The sequence below is a fragment of the Podarcis liolepis genome (assembly GCF_965112155.1).
Source record: "Podarcis liolepis genome assembly, chromosome: 9".
Taxonomy (NCBI): Eukaryota; Metazoa; Chordata; class Lepidosauria; order Squamata; family Lacertidae; genus Podarcis; species Podarcis liolepis.
In genome coordinates, this window is record NC_139564.1 from 9,094,677 (window position 1) to 9,121,331 (window position 26,655).

At 46.2% G+C, this 26,655-nt stretch overlaps 1 protein-coding gene across 1 annotated transcript in view; it reads left to right on the forward strand.

The window, feature by feature from the left end:
• Positions 1–2,865: 2,865 nt before the first annotated feature.
• The window catches only part of ADAMTS3 (ADAM metallopeptidase with thrombospondin type 1 motif 3), a 137,510-nt gene continuing 113,720 nt past the window's right edge, over positions 2,866–26,655 (forward strand). The window contains exons 1-4 of the mRNA XM_083458599.1: positions 2,866–2,882; positions 3,755–3,837; positions 8,571–8,598; positions 16,393–16,799. Of these exons, the coding sequence (XP_083314725.1) occupies positions 3,769–3,837; positions 8,571–8,598; positions 16,393–16,799 (504 nt within the window). The 5' untranslated portion in view covers positions 2,866–2,882; positions 3,755–3,768. The remainder of the gene's footprint in view (positions 2,883–3,754; positions 3,838–8,570; positions 8,599–16,392; positions 16,800–26,655) is intronic.

The window sequence follows — 26,655 nt, forward strand, 5'->3', positions numbered from 1 at the left end:
GCTTCAATTATTATTATTATTATTATTATTAGTCATTTATACCCCACCCACTCTGGGTGGCTCCTCACAAAATATTAAAAATACAATAAAACATGAGTTATTAAAAACTTCCCTAAACAGGGCTGCCTTCAGACGTCTTCTAAAAGTCAGATAGTTTATTTCCTTGACATCTGATGGGAGGGCTTTCCACAGGGCAGGTGCCACTACCAAGAAGGCCCTCTGCCTGGTTCCCTGTAACCTCACTTCTCACAATGAGGGAACCGGCAGAAGACCCTTGGCGCTAGACCTCAGTGTCTGGGCGGAACGATGGGGGTGAAGATGCTCCTTTGGGTATACTGGGCCGAGGCCATTTAGGGCTTTAAAGATCAGCACCAACACTTTGAATTGTGCTCGGAAACATACTGGGAGCCAATGTAGGTCTTTCAAGACCAGTGTTATGTGGTCTCAGCGGCCACTCCCAGTCACCAGTCTATCTGCCGCATTCTGGATTAGTTGTAGTTTCTGGGTCACCTTCAAAGGTAGCCCCACGTAGAGTGCGTTGCAGTAGTCCAAGCGGGAGATAACCAGAACATGCACCACTCTGGCGAGACAGTCCGCAGGCAGATAGGGTCTCAGCCTGCGTAGCAGATGGAGCTGGTAGACAGCTGCCCTGGACACAAAACTGACCTGCGCCTCCATGGACAGCTACGAGTCCAAAATGACTCTCAGGCTGCGCACCTGGTCCTTCAGGGGCAGTTACCCCATTCAGGAGCAGGGAGTCCTCCACACCCACCTGCCTCCTGTCCCCCAAAACAGTATTTATGTCTTGTTCAGTACTTATGTCAATCTGTTAGCCACCATCCATCCACCAACCTCAGTTATGTAAGTTGGCAAGTGCACAGTGGCCCCACCAGCTCATCATTCAACCCAATGTTCATGCCTGGCATAAAGGGAGTCCCAGTGATCCCAGTGCCCTTTACTCAGTTCTTTACTCCATCTATGGACTTTTTATTCCTTCCCAGAATGAAACCCAACGAAACCCAATGCCGCTAGAGACACAAAAGTCCTGACAATTCAAAGTAGGTGAAAAAGAGGAGTTCCAAGGCCACTTAGGGCCCCCCCCTAAAAAATTATACTCACCTGCCAAATGGGCAGCTAGTCAAGGCCCATGCAGCATAGAGGGGCAGGGACTTTCCCAGGGGGAAAGGTGGGTGGCGATTTCATGCCCACTCAAGAGTGGGAGCTGCATTTTTAGAGGCCTGTCAAATGTCAGCTTCCCATGTGACTGTGGAAGCCCCTTAAATCTTTTGAGACCCATTTGCAGCTGCAGCACTCTCCGAGACTTATCAAAGAGCGTAGCCCAAACCAGAAATGCCCCCTTTTCTATTAATGTGCATTTCTGTCATTCATAAGTTATGCTGATTCAGCTCCAAATCTAACCACACCAGCTATCCAGAAGAAAACACTTCCAGCTGATGCCTCTCATACCGCCTTGTAAGTCCATCCTGCTATCCTGCCATTTCTCTGCCTCACCATCCTTTACCTTTCTCTCCCTATCTGATCTCCAGGGAAACTGATAAGGTTAGGGCAGGGAGAGTGAATATTGGAGTGAATGGGGACTCTGCAGCATCTGGGACTTTTTAGCTTAGAGAAAGGTGAGAGGCGACTGACATCACTTATAAAATGATACATGGCGTAGAGGAAGTGGGGAAAGTTTTCCCTCCTCTCTCATACCCCTGGAATTCAATGAAGCTGAATGTCAGGAGATTTGGGACAGATATCTCCACTGCCAGAGACAGCAATGCTTCTGAATACTAATTGCTGGAAACCACGGAGGACGGGCAAGAATGGTTTTGTGTTCCGATCCTGCTAGCAGTTTCCCAGAGGCATCTGGCTGGCCACTGTGAGAACAGGATACTGAAGTAGGTAGGCCATTGGCCTGATCCAGCGGGCTCTTCTTACGGTCTTATTTGCAGGAAATGTGAACTGGTGAAACTAACCCCACCGCCATTCTGTAAAAGAGAGCAGAGGTTAACATCTGTGTGTGGCCCTTTGCAAAAGTATGTGCAAGTCTGCATTTGCTAATGTCTACAAGTCCAGTTGATAATAATAATAATAATAATAATAATAATAATTTATTTATTATTTATACCCCACCCATCTGGCTGAGTTTCCCCAGCCACTCTGGGCAGCTCCCAATCGAGTGTTAAAAACAATACAACATTAAATATTAAAAACTTCCCTAAACAGGGCTGCCTTCAGATGTCTTTTAAAGATAAGATAGCTGCTTATTTCCTTCACATCTGAAGGGAGGGTGTTTCACAGGGCGGGCGCCACTACCGAGAAGGCCCTCTGCCTGGTTCCCTGTAACCTCACTTCTTGCAATGACAGAACCGCCAGAAGGCCCTCAGTGCTGGATCTCAGTGTCCAGACTGAATGATGGGGGTGGAGACGCTCCTTCAGGTATACTTGGCCGAGGCCGTTTAGGGCTTTAAAGGTCAGCACCAACACTTTGAATTGTGCTTGGAAATGTACTGGGAGCCAGTGATGGAATCACAGGAGGGAAGAGGGCTCTTGAACTCAGGTTCTGCTTGAGGGTTTCTCGGAGGCATCTGGGAGGCCACTGTGAGAACAGGATGCTGGACTAGAAGGGACAGTGGCCTGATCCAGCAACCTAAAAACCTTGCGTGAAGAAACACAAGCAACTGACATACTGCAAGCTCTGGTCTATCCACCTCTAAACTAACTGGCAGAGATTCTCTAAGGTTTCAGACCCAGGTTTCACCCTCAGCGTTGAACCGTCAGCTTTTGCAGATAGCAGAGGCTCAGTCCCTGATATCTCCAGGCACAACAGCCGGAGAATGCCCTCTGGCTGAAACCCAGAAGGGCAGCTGCCAGTCAAGGTAAGCAATGCTGAGCGAGGTGCTGCAAAGGTGAAACTTGGGATAAAGCGTCTCCCTCCATCTGCAGCTTCACGGGTCTCCTCGACTCCCGCGCCGTGCGCTCTCAGGCACCGGCCGGCCCGCGCTCTTCCCTCCAGCTTGCTCCTGGCGCAGCTCAGCTGTGCGCCCCTGCTCCGGAGCGCCGGTGCCCGCGCTCCCGTCGGAGCGCAGCCAAAGGCGCTTCCCGCCTCGCCAGAGCGTCGAAGAGACTCCTGGATGTCTCTGGCTGGAGAGGTGGAGCGTGGCCAAGAGGGGCGGACTCCCGAGCGGTGGCTTTATTAGCGCGCTCAGCAGGTTACAATGAGAGGAGCTGGCGAAAGAGGAGGCTGTGCGCTCTCGCCCTTTCCCGGCCGCCTAGGAAGAGACCCCGCGCAGCGGGAGAGGGGAAGGAAGGAAGGAAGGGGATCTTCAAAGAGGGCTGGTCCGTGCCTTCAGGCAGGAGTCGCCCACCCTTCTCCCCCGCCTCCTCCGCTCTCCTTGGCTTTCTCCGCCCCTCGCCACGGCTCTGCCTCTCCTCCTCCTGCGCGGCGAAGGAGCTGCTTTGCAAGAGAGCGCAGGCTGCCAGCCGGGACGGGAGCGCGCGCGCTGCGGGCTGTGCAAAGCGCCAAAGAGGACCATCAGGGAATTCTCCCTCCGGCTCCTTGAAATAAATACATTAAAATTGCCCGTTTCTTTTTTTTTTTCCCTATCAGAAGTGCAATTTTTCATTCCGCACCCCACCCCGCAACATTTAACTTACATTTATTTATTTTATTTTATTTTTTAAAAGTGCATATATAGGCTGTCCTATATCCATCATCCACCATCCATCCTTTTTTTTTTTCCCTTTCGAGAAACTCACTTCGGGATGATTCTCTTGTCATTGTGCTTCACAGCAGCGGCTCTGGTGCAGTTGAAGACTTCAGCTGACGAACAAGTAAGTCCATGAATATCCCGAGAAGCCTGCGGAACAACACACATCCCTTCCACCACCACCTCCATCTACTACTAATTACTATCATTTATTTATTACTTTATTTATTACTTGATTGATTGAAGGTGATGGTGGGAAGACTTTGTTGTTCCTTTCCAAACTCCGTTCTTCCTGGTGGCTTTTTATAAACCCACTTTCTTCAGCCACCTCCCCCCCCCCCCGCCTTCAAAAAAAGAAAAGAAAAACGTTTTGATTGTGTGATGATATCCCTGGCTCCTGCACGGAATTACTGCTTGGCAAAGCAGCCCAGAATTGCCTTAAGGTTCTAATTTGTAGTGTAATAGAAGAACTTTGTTTGTTTCCAACTTTCTCTTCTGCTAACACGGCTTTCTCTCTCTTTTCCTTTCCGTGTGTGTGTGTGTGTGTGTGTGTGTAACGGATTGGCTTGTGAGTATTAAATTGCAAGATTCTTAGCAGCTCTTCCTCAGCAGCCCAAGGTGAAGAGGCTGCTGTGCAGATTAACTGCTGTCCTCTAGCCTGGGGAACAAAGTCAGCGGGTGATGGAGATGTTCTTATTCGTCTCTCTGGGGCGAGCGTGTGAAAGCGTTCATTCCGTGTGCAATTCCGCAGGTGGGAGGGGGGCTTCTCTTACACGAGCCCCTCCGTGGCTCCCGTTCTCTTCACTGTGGCTTGCGCAAGAGAATCCCCCCCATTGAATACTTTCCCTCTATTAGGGAGTTATGATGCCTTTGGGATCCGTCAAGTAGAGACCAAGGCTGAAGATCTTTTAGCGTGGCAGCGCCTGACCTTCGGAACTCCCTGCCTATTGACAGCAGGCAGAATCCCTTTCTGTACTCTTTTCAGCTCCTGTTTAAAACGCTTTTGCTTAGACAAGCCTACCCGGACACGTGGAAGCTGAGATTAAAACACAAGCCTTTTTAGTCTATTGTTGGTTTTAATTATATTTCTGGATGTTTTAATACCTGTTTTTAACACTCTTTCACTGGCAATTTTCTAACTGCTTAGAGGGTTTTTTGTTTTCCTTTTTGCAATCAAGTGGCATATACAGTTCATTCCAATAAATAAATAGCAGCTTACCAAAGGTCTGTGACCCAATTTAGGCAGGGATCCTAAGCTCAGGTAGGTGAGAGTCATCCCCATTGAATTCAATAGGACTTATGTCTGAGCAGTCGTGGTTTGGTGTGCAATGTTAGTTGTGCTTAGAGTAGCCCAGCTGAAATCCATGAGACTGCTTATCTTTTTAAAAAATAAAAATAAATTGTGCATACACCAGGTTGGATCTTGATGTGCAGTACTCATACTCTGGGTAGACCCATTGAAGCCAATGGAACTTCAGTACTCTAAGTATGACACAGTGGAGATGCACTCCAGTGTTTGCACAAATAATAAAATAATTGATTCCCCCAGTGTAACAAAACTTGGAGACATTGCCATGGAAGAATGAGGAAATCCCAATGAAATAACAGTGGCAAGAAAAACTGATGAGTTATGCAGAGTTGGCTAAACTGACATATAAATTGTGGGATAAGGACAACTGTGGCTTTAAGGAAAAATTGGAGCTTTTTTCCAAATTATATTTAAAAAGGCAACAAAATGAACTGGACTCCTTGGCAGGTTTTGTATAAACATGCACAAATTTATTGGTTGATAACATGTTAGATAGATAATGTAAGGATATCTAAAATTTTATAACATGCAGAGAATAACACGTGCTGAGAAATCAGAGAGAGGAGTGGAGGGAAGCCTTTGGTGGGGGAGGGGGAGGGATGGAAGGGGAATAATGTACGTGATTATATGGTTTGATAATTTGTTATGTTGAGATTGCTAATAAAAATATTTTTAAAAAACAAAACAAAACTTGGAGACATTGCTCATGGCACAGAGATATACAGACCTGAGCAAACAGGTCATCCCACCTGCCCCAAGGCTGGCACAGGATTTCTTTTCCCCATGAGGGAAATGGTCCAAAGGAGTCATCATTTCTTGGGAGATGTTTGCATCCTTAGCTTACTAGAGCAGCCACCAGAGGTCAGAGAGCATCCTCACTCCAAGGTGAGATGCTCCTGGGCGGCCCAGGTTGGTTCCATTGTAAAACGCATTCAACGCATTCCTATTCTTTGTGCTTGGGAAGCATGGATGAACCTTTGCAACCTGATTCTTCATTTCCTCTTCCCATCTTTCATGGAATGTTTTTTTTAAATTATTATTATTGAAAAAAGCTAATTCGAGTCAAGGGGCTCCTCTTCCCACTCATCTGAGAATACTTGCAATTTTCTCACAGGCTCTTTTCAGTTACAGCTGATACTTAAGAACATCAGAACAGCCCTGTTATATCAGTTCCAAGGTCTATCTAGTTCAGCATCCTATTATCACAGTCACCAACCAGATCACAGAATCATAGAAATGTAGAGCTGGAAGGGATCCCCTCTCCGAAAATGCAACACGGCGTTCCACATCACGTGTGACATCGCACACACTATGTGCTGATGTGTGATATTGCAAGTCCATGTTATGGCGGCAAGGACCCACAATCCTGGGGGCGAGATGTAGGCGCTGCCCCAGACTGTACTTTTGCTGGTTGCTGTTAATTTTCTTTGTGGGCCCACATACGTTCCTGAACTTGGGCTTCTTCCACTGCATGTTGGTTGCTGTGAATGCAAATAGGTATGAGATGCAACAGACTTTCAAATTTGCTATGATAATAAAGCCGTCACTTCCCAGGAACTCATTCCCCCCCCTCCCTTTGCCATCCCCTCTGATCAAATAGGTTTTGCAGGCTTTTTGAAGCACTCTCCGCACCTGCAAAACCTGTTCGCTCAGAGATCTAACTGTACTTCCTTTCTCTGCTAGCTCAGTTCTAGGGCAGAAAAAAAAGAGAGACTGCCACTTGTCTTGGTTTCTTTGGCTTTGTGTCCCTGGAGAGTTGTCAGGATTCATGTTTGCTTGTTCCCCCTACACCCTCCATCCCTCAGGAATCGTAGGTTTAATTAGCTCTTAAAGTATTTCTTCAGCCACCAGACTCTAATTTTTTGGCGTAGCACTGCAGCGTTACAGAATGGCCCATTCAGAAATCTGGGTTTATTAGCTCAAGCTGTTTATGTGAAACTTATTATTTATGGAGTCTTATTAGTGCATTGGGGGACAGCTGTTTATTCACTTAAGGGCAGCACCGTTCCTGGATGTGGGGCAGTGGGGGGGGGGGGCGTTGCGGAAGGCAGGAAGAGGTAAAACAGTGTAGGATAAGCTGGCTACACCAACTAGTTTGTCCTTTGCAAACATAGCAACTGCTCTGAAGCATGGATCCTCAGTGGACAAAAATAGTATACTTCTGAATACAAATTGCTAGGGACATTGGTGATTGGGAACTGGTAGGGCAGAAGTCTGGGAGGCCAACAGTAGATGGCGCCAAAGCCGGTGGTTGGTGGAGCAAGAGACAGAGATGGGTAGAGCCACCTAATTCTGGTCTGGTTCCCACCATCCTTTTTGGTGAGTTCCATCGGTGCGAAACTGAGACTGGGGAAGAGGAAGCTGATGACCATCCCCTGGACTGAGACAGGTGAGGGCTAGATGAGGACAGACTGAGGCTGGTGGGGAGAAGCCTCCACTGGCTAGGGGTGAAAACAGGCAACAAATAGCTCAGTCAGGAGAGCAAGAGACTTTTAATCTCAGGGTTGTGGGTTTGAGTCCCACATCAGGCAAAAGATTCATGAATTTTAGGGGGTTGGACTAGATGGCCCCTCATGTTCCCTTCTAATTCTACAATTCTGTGATTCTATCGCTTTTTTTTTCTTGCTTTTTTTTGCTCTGCTTGGTCAGATCTGCTTGGCCCCTGCTGGAATCATAACGCTGAGCTAGATGGTTCTTACTTATTCCAGCATCTAGGTGCCCTTGCTTTGTTACTTTCCCAGAAACATACACTGACTATCTTCATCATGATCAGAAGCAAAGTAGCATTCGCATCCTCCCACCCACTCACCTGCAAAAAAAGTTTCCTGGTCCAATGCAAAGTGCTTCTTCTTGCCTAATAAAGCAGGTGTGTGTGTGTGTGGGGGGGTGTACCTCCAGATCTTGTTGAACTACAACTCCCATCCTCCCTGTCTCATTGGCTGTGCTGGCTGGGGGCTAATGGAAGCTGAAGTCCAGCAACAACTAGAAAGGAACACGTTTTCCATCCCCTAAGTGGCTTGGGGTTAAGACATCTGAAGGGCTGCTTCCATTGCAGCCAACTCTGAGGTTCTTTTGAGGTTCCCAACATAGAAATAGGCTAGACTGGTGCTCCCGCAAGCAACAGGGCCTTTTCTGTGACAGCCCCTTCAAGGAGTTATGGAACTCCTTTTTTGAAGTTCTATTTATGTGTTAGATTTATCTCCTGCCTTTCCTCCAAGGAGACCAAGGTGGTGTGCCTGGTTCTCCCCCTTCCTCATTTTATCCTGAGAGGCAGTGATTGGCCCTAGTGAGCCTCTTGGCTGAGTTGGGGGGTGGGTTGAACTCTGGTCCCCCAGATTATGGTCCAGTAGTCTAACCACACTACACCCTGCTGGTGATTTGATTGTTGGACTGTTGATTTGGTTTCGCTGTTTTGCCACTCTTCTGTCATTTAATATTGGTTCAATAATTGTTTTGTATGTAAACCTCTTGGAGTGCGTGAGTGCCAAAAGTTGATATGTATGTGAGTATAGTTAATGAATAAAACAAATTATTGTTTATTTTTCCAGGCTGCTAAAGAAGACGTTATTCAAACAGGTAAGACCATTCAGTTGTCTCTTGTTTGCAGTTTGTATATAAATTACTACTACTGCTACTAACTACTATTGCCACTACTTTATTATTTATATGCCATCCATCTGACTGAGTTGCCTCAGCCACTCTGGGCAGCTTCCAACAAAATATTAAAACACAAACTCAAAATATTAAACACAAGATAGAATTATTTACCACTAATATGGCTCGCCAGCTGCAGCTTCGTCACGCTGGCCACGTGACCCGGAAGTGTCTTCGGACGGCGCCGGCTCACGGCCTCTAGAGCGAGATGAGCGTGCAACCCTAGAGTCGGACACGACTGGCCCATATGGGCAGGGGTACCTTTACCTTTAATATGGCTTTATCACCCTGTGAGACCATTACACACACACACACACTCACACACACACACACACACTCTAAATTAATTGCCATGTAGTTGATATTGGACCTCAGTCGGCAAGTAATAGTGATACATGTTGGAACTGTGTCAATCTACTATGTATGGATGGAAGGCAGGCAAGAAAATCAGGGGGGAACTATTACACTTCTTCTTCTTTTTCTTCTTCTTCTTCTTCGGTGATCACCCATAGCCAAGTAAGATTGTCTTCCATAAACACTGTTTTAACAATGAGTCCACAAGTGACTGTGTAGGCCAATTCTGGATCCACATGCCCTTGCACAGTGGGGACATTGGTTTCTGGGTGGGAGTTGATCACGGTGTGGATTTGCCATGCGTGCCTTCCTCCTAGCATGTTTCTCCCTTGTGTCCTGAGTCTTCAAAGCCCATGACACCTTTGGTAAAGGCTGTTGTGTATAGCTATTAACCAAATGAAAAACAACAAAGCCAGTGGACCCGATGTAATACCTGCCGAAATCTTCAAAGTAGGCGGAATTGAACTTACACAACAACTTCACAAGCTCATCGAAAAAATCTGGGAAAGAGAAGAAATCCCAGCAGACTTTAGAGATGCCAAAATTATCGATCTCTTTTAAAAAAGGTGACAGAACTGATTGTGGAATATTATACATATACAGGAAATGATTGGCCATCTTATCACAATGAAACCTTTACAAATTCTCCACCCCCCATAGCTCAGCCCGGACACTGAGGTCCACCTCCGAGGGCCTTCTGGCGGTTCCCTCACTGTGAGAAGTGAGGTTACAGGGAACCAGACAAAGGGCCTTCTTGGCAGTGGCACCCACCCTGTGGAACACCCTCCCGGCTGATGTCAAGGAGATAAATAACTATACAACTTTCAGAAGACATCTTTTAGAAGCCCTGTATCAGAAAGTTGCTAATGTTTGAGGTTTTATTATGTTTTTATGTGTGTTGGGAGCTGCCCAGAGTGACTGAGGCAACCCTGCCAGATGGGTGGGGCATAATAATAATAATAATAATAATAATAATAATAATAGGCAGATACCTGTATTTAAACCTGAATGCTGGGCTGGTCAACCTTTGGCCTGATCCTACAATCTCTTCTGATGTTCTTATGTAATTATGGGCAGGCGGACTGAGTCCAGTGCCTTGGGGTCCTTCTCCGTCTAGGGAAACGCTCAAAACATGTAGCTCTGGTGGCTCCTGACACAAGGCAGCTGTGCTCAGAGCTGGGGGCTCTCACTTCCAGCCTTGGCAGCTGTCACACTATTGCAGAGCTGTGTGTGGGCAGACGAGCTAACGAAATGCCTATGGGCTTGTAACAGAGGCTCTCGTAACCGTTTCTTAATTTCCCTCCATGTGTGAATCTGGCATCTTGTTTTCCCCGTAGCAGGGAAGAAAATGCTCCTGAAATGTCTGTGGATTTTTCAGATTCGTATTCATTCAGCGCTTGCCAACTGGAAACCATATCGTCTTGGGGCAGTGGGGAGGGGGAGGGGCAAGATGAGTTGCCAAGTCAGCCAGTCCTTGAAAGCTAAATCTCTGGTGCCTTTGACCCCTTAATACAGAGGTTTAAACCTGTTCGGTGGCTCTTCTAGCAGGCGAAAGCTCGCATCCCGAACACTTCAAAAGGCTGCCTCAAAGCTTTTGCGATCTCTTTCTGTGACCTTTCGCTCTGAGCTCTTCTCCAGTTTGACAGCTCAGCTCCTCGTATTCTTAGGTGGCCTCGGAGCAAAAAGGACCAGTTTTCTGAAGCGTTATGGTCCTATGACAAGGATGGGCAATTGACAGAAACACAGTCCAGCTGTCTTAAAAGGGAACTGGACAAAACATAGTCCTTCCTTGGCTGCAAGTCACAACAGCTAAATTTGGGCCATCATATTCAGAGGTTATATGCCATGGATAGGGGTGTTAAATAATTCTGATGCAAACAGGAATGAAAATTGCCAAATTTTTTTCATTATGATCCTGTGGCATTTCTCCGCATTTGCACAAATTTCTCTTAGCATACACATTTTTGCATGCAACTTCATTTGAGATACACATTTTTAAGCATGATGTTCCCCATATAACACATTTCCTTTGTCCGTATTTGCATCTTAATTCATTCTTTCCCACAATGTAGACAATTTTGTGCTGGTTATTTGACTGGCAAGCTGCATCGCAAAATTCAGAGAAGTGCAAATTTGGGAGGAAAGTGCAAATTAAGTAGATTCGCACTCACATTCTAACTGAACCAATTTTCTCCTCCATTGCTAATCACTCACAACAAGTCCCTGTAAACAAATAGGCATATATATTTTTTCCCTTTTCCTGAAAGCACCCATAGTCTGTGGCTTAATGTCAGTGGCTTGCGGTGAAATATTTCGTAGAGGCAAAATTAGGGCCAGAGGCACCAGATTGTGAGGGCAGTGGGATGGGGGGTGATGTCACACACAAGATGTACTGATGTCCTGATGTCACGCGCATGAATACCGTGCCTCTTTAAGCTGGGCAGAAGCTTCCTGGGCTTTGGGAAGGAGACACCAGGATAACATTTAGAGGACTAGACTGGTCTCCTTGTTCCACTGACCTAATGTGTGTGCTCCCCTTTGCGAGGCACCTGTCTACACAGGCTCCATCAATGTGACACTCTTACTGCTAAATGGTTGTGGTTTTTTTGAAGCACCAATATGCTCGGCAATACATAAGCAGGGCCATGGTCCCCTGCCCCAAGGAGCTTACAGCATTTGCACCATTAGGGTGATTGGGGCGCTACCACATCGACCTCAGTCAGTCCTCACTTCTCTGCCTTCTTATCCACAGTCAGGGAGTGTCTCTGACTGGCCTTGTATCTGCCTTCTCTTCTTGTTGGTCTCTATGCTTCTTGCCCTAGCAATATCAGTCACCACTGGCCTACAGTCATCCAGCGAATGTGATTATGGCACCTTGCCATCTGGGAGGCAGGGATTTGCGTGGCAAAAGTAGACTTCTAGGCATCCAAACTGAAGAATAATATATATATAGCCCAATATATATATAGGCTGAATTATGGAGCTGCATCTTTCATGCTCATATATAATTTAAAGCAAAGAGCAATTCTCATGCATCATCCGATGACATATTGCTAACAATAAAAAACCCCCCACGTATTTTTAGCTTTTGCGGCTAGGGAAGAAACAATCTTGGATGTGTGCAGGGTAGTTTGTGTTGCAAAGCCCTTTTGGCTCAGCCTTCTCGGCTCTCGGCTCTCTCATTCTGCCTGGCATGTGGAGCTGGGAGGTGATAGAATTCTGATAACACTGACGAGTTTCTGACAAGATCTTGGCTTTCGAACTTCGCGGGATGACACTGGCCAGCTGCCTTTAGGAGAGGCCTTGCGAAGCTTCCTTGATGACTCCCTGTAGGCCGAACCAGACATACTGGGGTGATAAATGAGACCCTTTTAAGTTCTGAATCAACGGGGGAATTTTAAGTGGCCCCTTGGGAGTTGTCATCTCTGGCTGAACAGGGAAATGTACTTCCAGGACTATTAGGCTATTAGATTTCATAGATTTTCTCTCTCTCCCTCTCTCTCTCTCGTCCAATCTAAACATGCTTACATTTTTAAAATTAATATTTTATTAAGAGAATTTCATATATATATATATAAAGAGTGAGAAAAAATGAAAGAAAGAAAAAGTAATTTGGAATAAAAAAATGCCATTACATGTTTAGCATGTTTACATTAGGAGTAAAAAGGTAAAGGTACCCCTGACTCTGGGGTTGAGCGCTCATCTCGCTCTATAGGCCGAGGGAGCTGGCATTTGTCAGCAGACAGCTTCCAGGTCATGAGGCCAGCATGACTAAGCCACTTCTGGTGAACCAGAGCAGCGCACGGAAACACCGTTTACCTTCCCGCCAGAGTGGTACCTATTTATCTACTTGCAGTTTGACGTGCTTTCGAACTGCTAGGTGGGCAGGAGCAGGGACCGAGCAATGGGAGCTCACCCCGTTGTGGGGATTTGAACTGCTGACCTTCTGATCGGCAAGCCCAAGAGGCTCAGTGGTTTAGACCACAGCGCCACCCGCGTCCCTTACATCAGCAGTACATCCTGCTTATTTTATTGGGACTTACTGCCTGTGCACCACATTGTGTGATTGGTTGTGCAGGGCAGGGCTTCCTTGCCCTCCAATGTTCAAGTTGGCACCAAGTTGGTAGCCAAAGTGGTGGAACAAGAACTGAAGAAGAGCCTGATGGATCCGGCCAATGGCCCCTCTCATCTAACATTCTGTTCTCACAGTGACCATCCGGATCCCTGTGGGGAACCTGCAAGCAGGACCCATGGACAAGATCCTTTCCCTTTCTTGCAGTTTCCAGCAACGTTGCTGGCTCCAGCTGTGGAGGTGGAGCAGAGCCATAGGTGATGGTTGTGACCTTTAAAGCCCTTCATGGCCTAGGACCCTTGTACCTATGGGACCGCCTCTCCTGGTATGCCCTGCGGAGGACCTTAAGGTCCATAAATAGCGACACCCTAGAGGTCCAAGACCCTAAGGAAGTCAGATTAGCCTCAACCAGAGCCAGGGCCTTTTCAACACTGGCCCTGGCCTGGTGGAACGCTCTGTCTCATGAGATCAAGGCCCTGCGGGATCTGATTTCTTTCCGCAGGGCCTGTAAGACAGAGTTGTTCCGCCTGGTCTTTGACTTGGAATCAACTTGATCCCCTTCCCTTCTTTCCCTTTTCCTTTCTCTTTCTGTGATGGAACTCCTGTTTGGGGACTTCCCTGGCTTTTTTCTGGCCCATGTAGGACCAGTCTGGATAGTTGGCCTTGGTGAAGATTTGACGTTTTCATCCCCCAAAATTTTTTGATTTGAGTTTCTACTGAAATGAGGCTGCATTTTAATGTTGTATTTTAATCTTGTTTTTATGTTGTATTTTAATCAATTGTTTTTATACCTGACATTAGCCGCCCTGAGCCCGGTCTTGGCTGGGGAGGGTGGGGTATAAATAAAACAACTTCTTCTTCTTCTTCTTCTTCTTCTTCTTCTTCTTCTTCTTCTTCTTCTTCTTCTTGCCATCATGGCTAGAACCTCCAATAACTCTCTCTTCTCTATGAATTTGTCGAATCCTCTTTTGTAGCCATCTTAGTTGGTGGCTATCCTGTGGGATGGAGTTCCACAGTCTAACTCTGCAACAACTGTAGAGGTGCTTCATTTTATCTGTCCCGAATCTTTCAGCATCCAGCTTTATTGATGTCCACAAGTTCTCGTGTTATGAGAGACCATGAGTTGCAATGAGCTCTAATAACGTGAATGAGATCACACATGCAAGTTAACTCCAGTAAGGTAGATGGGATCTACTTGGGTGGTCCAGCAGACCTGATTTCTTGACTTTTTTTTTTTTTGGCTCCCTCTGGGAATTCTGCTAAAAAGTTGTAACACTTAAAAAAAAAATGCCTTCCTTTTGCTTAATTATATGTTTTGGAATGCTTCCTTATGAGAATATGATGTGCTTTCTTGAGCAAAACCTTACAACATAACCATTTTGCAACTGTAGCAGAAATGAGGAGTCTGAGAAACAAAATCAGAACAATTTTAAAATCCCTTATGCTGCACTCTGGAGCAGTTATTTGGCTCTTCCACTGGAATCAATGGCTGCTTCCAAGTTTAAAAACTTGTGCATAAGCATTTTCACTCTTATCTTCTTCTTCCCCCTTTTTACTATTATTGGCTATTAGCAGAGCTCCTAATTAGCTAAAGAGGATATGCTGGGACTGATGTGTGGGAGAGAATGAAGAGAGGGGGAAATAGTGTTTTCCACCACCAATGGATGGAATTGCATTTCCATAGGCTGTAGACTCTGGAAAAGGGACAAAGGACGACAGCTGAGAAGCCTGGATGTCTTCAGAGTTTAAGCATGCCACATTTAATTTTAATTGCCTTTGACTACTTAAAGGGGGGGTGGGGGCAACAGCCTTCCATTTCTGTGTTTATGGATCCTGGGAAGCTCTCTGCTGACTGCAGACAATCCTGCAGGCGTCTCCTTTTCTCCTATTTTATTCTCACCTCCTCATACGTAGCTGGTTCTGCTCCTTGAAGAGCTCGCTTTCTTCCCTTCTCCCCGCATGCTGAAATGTGGGGAGATGGTTACAGGACTTCCAAAAAGCTGTTTTTGAACTGTAGCTGAAAGGCTGAAACTAACCATCATCCTAAAGGGAAATGTCTATACAGGGGACTCCCTCTGCTACTATTCATTCAGTGAGGTTTTTTTTAAAAAATGCATTCAGTGCTGGCACATCAGATCACTCTTGTTTGTGCTAACTGTGTCATTTGAGAGGTATTGTGTTTGTGGCAGTGGCGGACCTGGGGGTCTCAAATTTCAGCAGCACCCTGTGCAACAGCAAAATTTGGCACCCCTTCACAGTGGCCACCCAGACGCCATGGGGAAACCAGCAAGCGGAATTCAAGAACAAGAACACACACTTCTTCTGAGTTTCCCAGCATTTAGGTTGGTGGCCGTTGCTGCCTGCTGTGGAAATGAGTCCCATAGCTTCACTTCGTGCTTGATTGAGGTTTTTCTATAGGTAGTGAATTCGCTGTAGTGGGTAAAGGATGATGGACTAGATGTCATGGATGCTTTTAGCTGAGATTCTTGCATCGTCATTGGTCCTGTATACCTAAAGGAGCGTCTCCACCGCCATCTTTCAGCCCGGACACTGAGATCCAGCTCCGAGGGCCTCCTGGCGGTTCCCTCATTGCGAGAAGTGAGGTTACAGGGAACCAGGCAGAGGGCCTTCTCGGTAGTGATGCCCGCCCTGTGGAACGCCCTCTCTTCAGATGTGAAGGAAATAAGCAGCTATCTTATCTTTATTATTATTATTTTTTTATAATAATTTTTTATTAATTTTACAGAATTTTTATGAACAATACAAACAAATAAAAAGACAAACAAAACATGTATAATTTCATATCCTTTTTTTCATAAACCTTACTTCTCGGACTCCCCCAAACCTCCCCTTTCTACATCCCAATTTCAAAAATTATTTCAGCAAATCCTAAACTTACAGCTATCTTATCTTTAAAAGACATCTGAAGGTAGCCCTGTTTAGGGAAGTTTTTAATATTTAATGCTGTATTGTTTTCAACACTCGATTGGGAGCTGCCCAGAGTGGCTGGGGCTACTTAGCCAGATGGACAGGGTATAAATAAATTATTATTATTATTATTATTATTATTATTATTATTATTATTATTATTATTATTACTGCAGGGGGTTGGACTAGATAACCCATGGGGTACCTTCCAAGTCTACAATTCAATGATTCTATGATTCAAAGTCTTTGAACTGATCCAAAAGTGTTCTTCTTATGATGCTATGAAGGGAAATATTGATGGCTGTGTCTGCTCCATTTGACATTGATATAAATGCTGCCTTTTTTTCTTTTTCTTTTAACAGAAACATCAGAACACAAGCTAAAGCAGTATGTCTTAGCAACCCCGATCAGCACCAGAGCGGATGGAAGTTACATCTCCCATAAAGTTTCCGCAAGCCGTTCAAGAAGAGCCGTGAGAGATGTATCGGCAAGCCCCAAGCAACTATATTTCAATGTATCTGCATTTGGAAGGGAGTTCCATCTTAGACTGAGGCCTAACACTCATCTAATAGCTCCTGGGGCAGTGGTGGAGTGGTACGAAGACTCTGTGGAAACAAGAAACGGAACAGAAGGCGTTAGCCTGGGTCAGAGTGGGACTGTCACCGAAAGAATATGGAAAAAAGAATCATTATCGACCAACTGTGCTTACGTTGGAGATCTTGTGGATATCCCAAGCGCTTCAGTTGCTATTAGCAACTGTGATGGTCTGGTAAGATATTCTTTTTGGTTACTGATAGTGTCAATATTTGTGGTTGTTTCTGTCACAAACATAATCAGTAACTCATAATAGCTTAAAGGATGCTTCCTTCCCCACAGACCTTCTCAGGTGCTGAGATCAGCAGAGGGGGCCCTCTTGGTAGTTCCCCCACCCTCAGAGGCTCAGGGGGGTGGCATCCCCTGGGAGAGCCTTCTCTGTGGTGGCCCCTAAGCTGTGGAACTCCCTCCCCACAGAGATGCGCCCAGCACCTTAAATTTACAGCTTCTGCCAAATGCTGAAGACACACTTATTTACCTTGGTTTTTAACACTTGTGATGTTTCCTTTTTTAGAACCCACCTTATTTCTATGGTTGTTAAGTTGTTCTAAATTACTTTTAATATTGCATTTTGATGTTGTTGGACCACAGCTCCCATCATCCATAACCACTCTTCCTGCTAGCTAGGGATGATGGGAATTGTAGTCCAACAACACCTGGGGACCCACGTTTGAGAAATACTGCACTGGGACCTTAGGGTGAAGGACGGGCAAGAAATAAATATACAAATTTGGAATATTTTCCAAATGGGATGGGGGAATGTTTTTCTGTGTTGGAACTCTTTTCATGTTTAGCTGTTTGCCTTTGAATGCACAAAGCTTCCTTGCTTCAGTGAACATGACAGTTGCTCTTCAGTGTTTGGGTAAATGTATTTCCTTCTCTCACTACCCAGGATCCTTTTCACTGGTGAGGCTAGAGGTCAAGGGCCCCTCCCCTCTTCTCTGCCCTTCTTCCAAAGCAGGGGTGGTGAACCCACCCACCCCCCTCTCCTCAGATGTTTTTGGACTCCAACTCCCATAAGTCACAACCTGCAGCAAGGATGGGATTTGTAGTAGAGGTCCACAGGTTCTCCACCACTGTATCTAAAGAGTTCAGAGTCACTCGCATATCACTTTTACGTTTGGTCTGCCATGCAAACAAAACTCAAGGGACGATGCCTACTCACCTTCAGCAGTCGTGCTTCATTATGGGATAAGACAATTAAATTTGTCTGCACCATTCTGTGTCCTTTGCAGTGCACCATGGGAGATGGATGTAGCTTTGATTCAAAATCTCAGTTCACGTTGAGATGACAGCTTCCCTCTTGGTTGATTTAGTGCTGGAATCTGTCGGGTCTCCTGGAAGAGATTCTGGTGGTGGTGGGGAACGGGTGCGGTGTAGTGGTTAGAGTGTTTGGTTAGGACTGCAGAGATGGAAGTTCAAATCCTGCACAAGCTTTGAGCCAGTGACTGTTTTGCAGTGTATCTTACGTCAGAGGCTTATTGTGAGAATGAAATGGAGTGGGAAAATCCTTGAGCTCATTGGGGTGTGTGTGTAAATAAATAAGCAGGAGACCATGTGAGTGGGTATTTAGAAAACTTGAATGGTTATGGTGGCCCATATCAGGAAAGCAGAGCTGTGCATGGACCCCTGATATGTGAATTGGGTCAATTCACTCAGTGTCACCCAGGGGACTTTCACCTTGCACCGGATCCATCCCTGAAGAAAGAGGGCAGGGCTAAAGGTTTTTTAAACCCTATTTTAACATAGAGGTGAACCACTGGGTTTCGAAAAGGTTGGGTGGGGTTGCCTTAGCTCCATACTAGAGCTAATTCTCAAGTCCAACAGCTCTTAAGCAGAAGGATCCAATCCTGCAGTGTGTGGATCATGGCTCCTTTGTGAACCAAGGATGTTTAAACTCAATTCGAATGATGCCTGGCTCAGTGCAAATAGTCCATTTCGGCGCAGTATTCGGGCCTCTGGTGAATCCAGCACACAGCCGTCCTGGAAAAGCTGTCACAAGAGACAGATAATGATATTAAAATGTGCAGTTAGTCTGAATGGTTCCATGAGGTTTCATTGCATCCAAATTTGTCAGTCTTGTCCTTGCTAGTACTTCTGAAACAGTAATGCATTTGCATTATTGTTGTTCTCCATTTTAAAGTGATAATAATATTTGTCATTGAAGTTGAGTGTCGATGTGTTTTTTTGTTAACATTTGGTGTTCAGTCTTGGAATGCCCTTTCTCTGTCCTGCGGTACCTAGTGCAAAGCTGAATATCATGCCCAATAAACTGGTGTTTATTTATTTATTTAAAAAACAACCTCATGAAAATTCATCAGCATTTGAATGCAAATTCTGAAGGACCACTTTGTTCCAGTGCATGTTTAGTTTCAGAATGAGTGCATTAATTTCAGAATGAGTGCAATTCCTCCCTCATCCCTAGGGATAAGTTTCAAAAGGACCTGAGAATTAGCTGATGGGGAGTGTAATGGTTCTAGGGGTTGCTCGTGCGTAAATCGTCTCCACACCTGGCTGGGTTGCCTGGGTGAACCCTTTCTGTCTGGACAGCCACTCTCCCGTGGCTGCCTCAATCGCTGGCAGAATCCGTCAGTGGGCGTTTCTTGAACTTCTTCCAGCAAAGAAGCTCTTTGACGCCTAGTCTCCGCCTAGTCTCCTTGTGCGGAAGCCTTCTGCGCAGGGAGGGTGTGGGCAGCGGAGGACCCGTGCTCTCCCCGCTGGTCCCCGGCGAGGAGTCGTGGAGCCTCCTCGCTGATTCCCCCATCTGCCCCCCTTCTCCACCGGTGCTACGCTGATTTCCTTCCCCAGAAGATGTGCTGCTTCTCTCCCTCCCGGGACGCTCTCCGGAACCCCTCTGGAGCTCTCCCTCTCCCTCTGGCTCTGATGGCAGTTCCCTGACAGGGAGGTAGGTGATGATACTATCAGGGAACCTGGAGTCCTCCCAGACCTTCAGTTTCAATATTCTCTCTCTCTCGGATTTTGCATTTTTAGAATGGCAACTGTGGACAATGAGCAAGGTAGCTACATAATTCCTTTACTTTTCAGGTCAGCCTTGGTTATAATGGCCACCTGGACTGAATCCTTAGAGGCCACATACGGTAGCTTTTTCCCATAGGTGTGCATTGCTGGATAGCAATACCAAGCCATGGCTCGCCTGTGAGATCCCTGACTGTGTGTTGCAACCAGGAAAATGCTTTGCAAGCTCAATTTGCAAAGCTGATTTGTGCAAGTCCCTTCAAAACCAAACACGAACATTGTTGCTGGGGATGTACATGGGTTCCTCTGCTTGAGCAATATCTTGGAACGAGAGATGGACCCTTGGCAGGGTCTAAGCATTTGGGAATCTCGTAATGTAGAAAGTCAGTCCTGTCTTTAAAGCGGACGCAAAACAGAGGGCAGCTGAGGTGAGAGAAAATGAAGGTCAAATGACAAGACAGTGAGAGGAACAATAAAGGCACCAGAAAAACATGCAATTAGTCGAACCATCTGAAATAATGAAACCGCAGATGATCAAAACATGTTAATTCTGCATGCTTTTTCATCTCTTATAGTTTGGAGCCCAATCAAGGGCCATTCATGACGTTGTTGCCCAGCAATGCACAAACTGCAGATTGAGGGCATAGCAATTTGTGCACTGGAAAAGAACTTAAGAAGAGTCCTCCTAGATTAGGTCAAAGACCCCATCCGGTCCAGTGTCCTGTTCCTAGAATGGACATCCATATGCTTCTGGAAAGCCCATCAGCAAAAACCCAGGAGCGACAGCACTCTCACCAGGCGTGCCAACTCCTAGGGGCAGAGGGGTCTTTGGCACCTTCTATGTTGAGGAGCGGAGGAGGCTGAGCGTGCTTAGGTTCAATGGTTGGCTCCTCCTGAGCATGAGAGAAGAAGCCACACCACGCCAGGCTTTGCGCTTGGCTTCCTCCCGACGATGCAAAATCCTGCATTGTCCGTATTACGTCACAAGAGCACGCCTCGTGCTGCCCCCCAATCTTGGGTGCAAGACAGTACCTCTGACTCTCACCATTTGTAACTCCAAGCAACTGGTATTCAGAGGCATGGTACCCCTGACAGCACAGGCAAAACATGGCCTTTGTGTCTTGTAGCCACTGCCATCTAGGAGAACAGGACTATTTCTAATCCTCTTTAAAAGCCAGCCAAGTTGGGAGCCCTCACTACCTCCTGTGAGAGCAAGCTCCATAGCTTAACTGTTATTTATTGTTGTTTTCAGGGCCGTCTTTAGCAAATGCTTTTAACAAAACAAATACCTGATCTTTCTGCAATTGGGTGCAAAAAACTGCCCAGTTCCCCCAATTGCAGAAAGATCAGGTATTTGTTTCGTTAAAAGCATTTCAAAACCACTTCACAGTTCGAAAACCTCAAAGCAGCATATGCCGTGTATGTTATAAAGGCAACATCCATTAAAGCAAACAGAAAACATACCAATTAAACAACAGCATAAAAACCTGTAAAAGCATGGGGAGGCAAGTGAAACAGAGATTCAGGGGTTTCATCCACATAAACAAGGGTCCAATCTTATAGGTCAGGGGAAGGTTGGGTGCCACAGTACGTCTTTGTCAGATGACTGGAGCAACTGATATCTGCTGCTTTAGGTGTGGCAGAGGGAATGGGCAACAGCAGAAAATGGCCCTTCTCAGGTCACCACTGTATGATATTCTGTAAGGCATTGGGCCCTGAGCAGAATTTCCCTGGATCATCTAAGTCATCGGTTCTCAACCTGTGGGTCCCCAGATGTTGTTGGACTACAACTCCCATCATCCCTAAGCTCTGGCCTTGCTAGCTAGGGGTGATGGGAGTTGTAGTTCAACAACATCTCGGGACCCAAGGTTGAGAAAGGCTGATCTAAGTGATCCTACAGCTCTATACAGGGGCAGTTGGCCAGGATATTATTTCTGCTAGAGAGAGAGAGAGAGAGAGAGAGAGAGAGAGAGAGAGAGAAAGTCAGTCTCTCATGGGTCCATTTCATAAAAATGAAAAATGCAGAAGACATGCCAACAGTGTCCCAGTGATAACAGCTTTCCTGGCATTAAGTTGCTGCTGAATCCCAGATTTGTGTTGTGTGTGTTGTGTTCTGCTAGAACTCAGTTATTACCCAGAGTATGTGCAACTGACATTTTAGAAGGAAGGTGGGGGCAAGAATTGCAGAACTGGCTTTAGACGAAGACTCTCCTTCCTATCTTTTGGCTGACGTCTGCTAGCTGGTGGCCCAATATTGATCCGATAAAGAGCCAACGAATCAATATGTTAATTGAATCCTGTGGTCATTCCAGAATCAATTCAGAATCCACTCAGCTCCCCAGAAGCATCTTGATGAATAGTTTATTGTTACTAGAATCCATCTTTTTGAAATGAATGTCTTGTTAAGTCTTCCTCTCCCCCTAGTTTCTGGCTCAAAGTGTTTGCTGAGACAGCTTAGCTCACCACTGTCATTTCAAAGTTTAAGCTTGCTTCGTCCTGTTCAGTTTCAGCTCACTGGGGAACGTTTTCCAACCTGAGGGCCACTCTCCTGTCTGGGCAGGCTTCTGAGGGCCATATGCCAATGGTGGGTGTGGCCAGAGGCAAAAGCGGGTGGGGACAAGTGTAATCTACATGCGCTCACAGACCTTTCTCCCTCTCCCCCAGCCAAGGAAACAAAAGGCCTGTTTGCAGTTCAAGGACACATTCCAGCTGGGCAAGAGGATAGCTTACTGCAGGCATAGGCAAACTTAGCCCTCCAGATGCTTTGAGACTACAATTCCCATCATCCCTGACCACTGGTCCTGTTAGCTAGGGATGATGGGAGTTGTAGTCCCAAAACATCTGGAGGGCCAAGTTTGTCTCTGACTGGCTTAGTGGGTAGGGCATGAGATTCTCAAACTCAGGGTTGTGGGTTCAAGCTCCATGTTGGGCGAAAGAACCCTTTGTTGCAGGGGGTTGGACTAGATGACCCCCATGGTCCCTTCAAACACTATGATTCTAAAACCACTTTTGGTACAAAGCAAGTGCCAATGCTGGCATGTGGCCAGTGGAATCTTTAGCATACACGCTGCCAGGGTGCAAAGATCTGCCCAGTGGCCCCAAGTCTGACAAGCGCCATCGTTGTGAAGGACAAGCGCCACCACTGGTGTGGCGTGTCTTTGGTAAATGAGCACACAAAGTCGAAAGTCCTTTAGTGAAACAGTAGGTGTACATTTCGATAATACCTAGGTATATATGTATTTTGTTTTTCTAGCTTGATCAAAATTATTTATTATTCCATAACAGGTAGACAGGTAAGAGCTTAGGCAGCTTCAGCGGCAGGTGCCTGGCACCCTCCAGAATTCGGCACCCAGGTGCCCCACACCCCTTGCACCCCTGGGTAAAGATGGCCCTGCATGTGGCCTGGCTAGAGAAAGAGAAGCCTGGAGGTCTTCTTTCACCCACTCTCTGCATGAGGCTTCCTCAGCCTTGTTGTTTGATAATAAATTGCTTTCTGGTGGCACTTTTGGAGAGTCTGCAGTGCAGTGTTATAGTCCCTTTCAAATTAATTAGACCAAGTGTGCTGACGGGTCATTTTGTTTCCTAAGTGAATAATGCTGACAATAATTAAGTTACTAGTCTCTCTCCCCCCCCCCCTGTGAAGCTAACTCAGTGGGGACAAGCAGAAGAGGGAAAAAAAGAGGTCTATCCTATCTTCAGGAGCCTGCTAAATTTCAATATTGGTTCCCTCCTCTTTCAGCCCATTTGGTTTCTGCGCTGCGTGTAGAACTGCTTTGCAAAAATGTGCACATTAGGCAAAATTGCATCCCCAAAATGTGTTTGTTGGGAGAAAATCCATTCTGAAAGCTGATGTGGAGAACTGGATCTAAGTCTGGAAAAATGAAGAATGGAGAGGAACAAAAATGGATATATTTGCCCATCCTTCACTTCTGGGGTCACGTGCCTTTCATCCAAGTCTGCTTTGCTGAGCTGCTCACTTTTTGGATTTCCTTCTGCATCTAGTGCGAACATGTATGACTCCTGATCCGGAAGGGGTGTACATGCAGTAGGGATACATGAAATATCCTTCTAAACATGTATATCTGCTAGAGCCCTCCCCCTCCCCCACTGAGAAATCTCCTGGGGTGTTTTTTTACCGCACTTCAGAAAATTAGGCTTGCATCCAACCGCCTTGAAAATGAACTGGGAAAAACAAAAAGTGGATCTCTTTTCAACCATCCTTTGCCCAAGTGGACTTGTGAATCGACCCCAAATATCTGAAAGACCATCTCTTTCCCTTCTTGGGTTTCTAAGCAGTGGAGACTGATCTATTAGAGTGAATGGGCCATTGGGACCAAAAACATCAGTCACCCTGCAGCCAGCCTGCTCCAGCCTTCTTTGTTACAACCAGCCCAGGGTCTAGCAGTCAGTTTCTTCCTCCTTGGTCTCAGGTGTTGCTCCTATACAACTCAGCAGGAGGAAGATGAGGGCAAACTTAAAATTACTAGGCTAGTCTTGTCATTGACCTTGGCTCCACCCATTGTTGGTCTTCTGCCCTACCAGTTTCAATCGGAACTAGCGACTGCTGGTGTTAACATTGGCAGAGGGACCTTTCTTCATAGTTAGGCTACTCTCAGATGTGCAGGGAATGGTGGCCGATGGAAGCAGAGGCATTTCTCTGTGGAAGCCCCTGTTAGAATTCCTGCTCCATGATTGCAGTCATGGGATTGTTGTCTTTCACATGGCGGTATATGTTTTGACTCCACAAGTGACGGAGACAGGATGTCTGTGTTACTGTGTTCCATGAAGTGGGACTATTGTCCTTTGTTCTTTTTCTCTTTGCTGTCTGATGCTAGAGAGAAAGGGAGCCATGTTGCAGTGCTCCGTGTGTGTTTATATGTAAAGTAGATTAGCCAAAATGCTGAGTTGCTGAGGTCTGTTACACAACTGCGAAGACTCTGCAGATCCCTAAGTGTGCCAGTGTCTGTTGGCATCAGTCGCTGTGATGTTCAGGCTAAAGAAAGCTTTTGAAGCTCCCAAATGAAAGACCAGGAGGGAGAGAACATGCCAGTCGGGCATGTGTCTTTGCCAGGGGCCTACTCGAGTGTAGGCTGAGCTCCTGACAGCCCCTACATTGTGGAACTCCCTCCCCAAAGAGATGCGTCCAGCGTCTTTGACTGTTAAGGTGCTTTGTTTTACTCACCTCTTTCGCCAAATTAATACTGTTCTGTTCCATTGGAGGGCAGTCATAGAATCTTAGAGTTAGAAGGGATCCTAAGAATCAACTGGTCCAACCCCCTGCAATGTAGGAATCTCAGATAAAGCATCCATGACAGATGGCCATCCAACCTTTGCTTAAAAATCTCCAAGGAAGGAGAGTCCATCACCTCCCAAGGGAGGTGATGGACTCTCCTTCCTTGGAGATTTTTAAGCAAACCGTTGCACTCTCAAACAGTTCTTACTGTTAGAAAGTTTTTGTGATGTTTAGTCAGAATCTCCTTTCTTGTAACTTGAATCCATTGGTTCGAGTCCTACCCTCCGGAGCAGGAAAAAAGAAACTTGCTCCATCTTCCCTGTGACAGCCCTTTAGACACTTGAAGATGGCTATCAGTCTTCTCTTTTCCGGTCCTGTCCATCTGCCATTGTAATGGTTATCTCCATTTTCATAACTGTATATTATGCCACTGTTACCAAACCTAGGACCCTAAGCAGAAATATAGGCAAGAAATCTTATAAACAAGTAAATAAACTGAAGCATTCCCCCCCCCCCCAGCATTTAATCCATTGGATTGTGTTTCAACCAGGAACTCGTCTGCCACAAGAAGTTCACAGATCAGACTAAACATCTCTCCCCGCTGGACCTCCAATTCCTCGTTCCGTTCAGCTTGGAGGCATTGTGGTTTTTCTGTCCCATGTAAACTGTTCTCTCTGGGCACAAACCTGCTTCCTTTTTCAGCTGAGAAGGAGAGTTCTCCTTGATTTTGGTGCAGTCTCTTGTTCTTGGCCCTCTCTGGCCTTCCTTCGCTTTGTTGCCATGCCTGATTCTTCCTACGCTTGAAACTGATCCCTGGTTCCACATGCCAAAATCACCTCCCTTTCCCCCTTCGTCTTCAAAAGCTCTCTCTCTCTCTTCCTCCCTCCCTCCAAACGTTCTCTTAAGAAATTGCTGAAGACTTGCCCTTTCTATGGTGACTTCCAGAGCTTACAGTCTATGCTGGAGAGAAGCACCCTATCATAGAACCATAGAACTGTAGAGGTGGAAGGGACCTGAACATCATCTAGTCCAACCCCCTGCAATGCAGGAATCTCAGCTAAAGCATCCCTGACCCACCCATCCTCTGTGTAAAACCCTCCAATGAAGGAGAGTCCACAACCTCCCAAGGGAGACTGTCCGACCATCGAACAACTCTTACCTTCAGAAAGTTCTTCCTGATCTTTTGTTGGAATTTCCTTTCTCATAACTTGAAGCCATTGGTTTGAGTCCTACCCTCCAGAGCAGGAGAAAACAAGTGTTTTCCCTCTTCCATGTGACAGCCCTTGAGATATTTGAAGATGGTTAATCAGATGGACTTATATAAGTTAATGTTTTAAGGCAGAGGTAAGGTACCTTTTAGAGGTCAAAGGCCACATTCCCATCTGGGTAACCTTTTGGGGGCCACATGTTTGGTTGGCGGGGCCAGAGGCAAAAGTAGGCAGAGCAGCATATGTGTTTTTCCCCCTTTCTTCAGGAGGCTCAACTCTAGACACCCTCCTACACCTCTGGAGGGAGACAGGTCACCATCCCTTCATTAAGGAAACATCTATGCTTCACCATCAGTTTAGTAGGCTGTGATGCTCTAGGACAGAGGTTCTCAACCTATAGGTCCCCAGATGTTGTTGGACTACAACTCCCATCATCCCTAGCTAGCAAGGCCAGAGCTCAGGGATGATGGGAATTGTAGTCCAACAACATCTGGGGACCCACAGGTTGAGAACCGCTGCTCTAGGACTCCAACTTCCACCATTCTCAATCATTGACCATTGACCAGGAATGGTGAGAGTTGTGGACCATCAACCTCTGGGTGGTCACCAGCCAC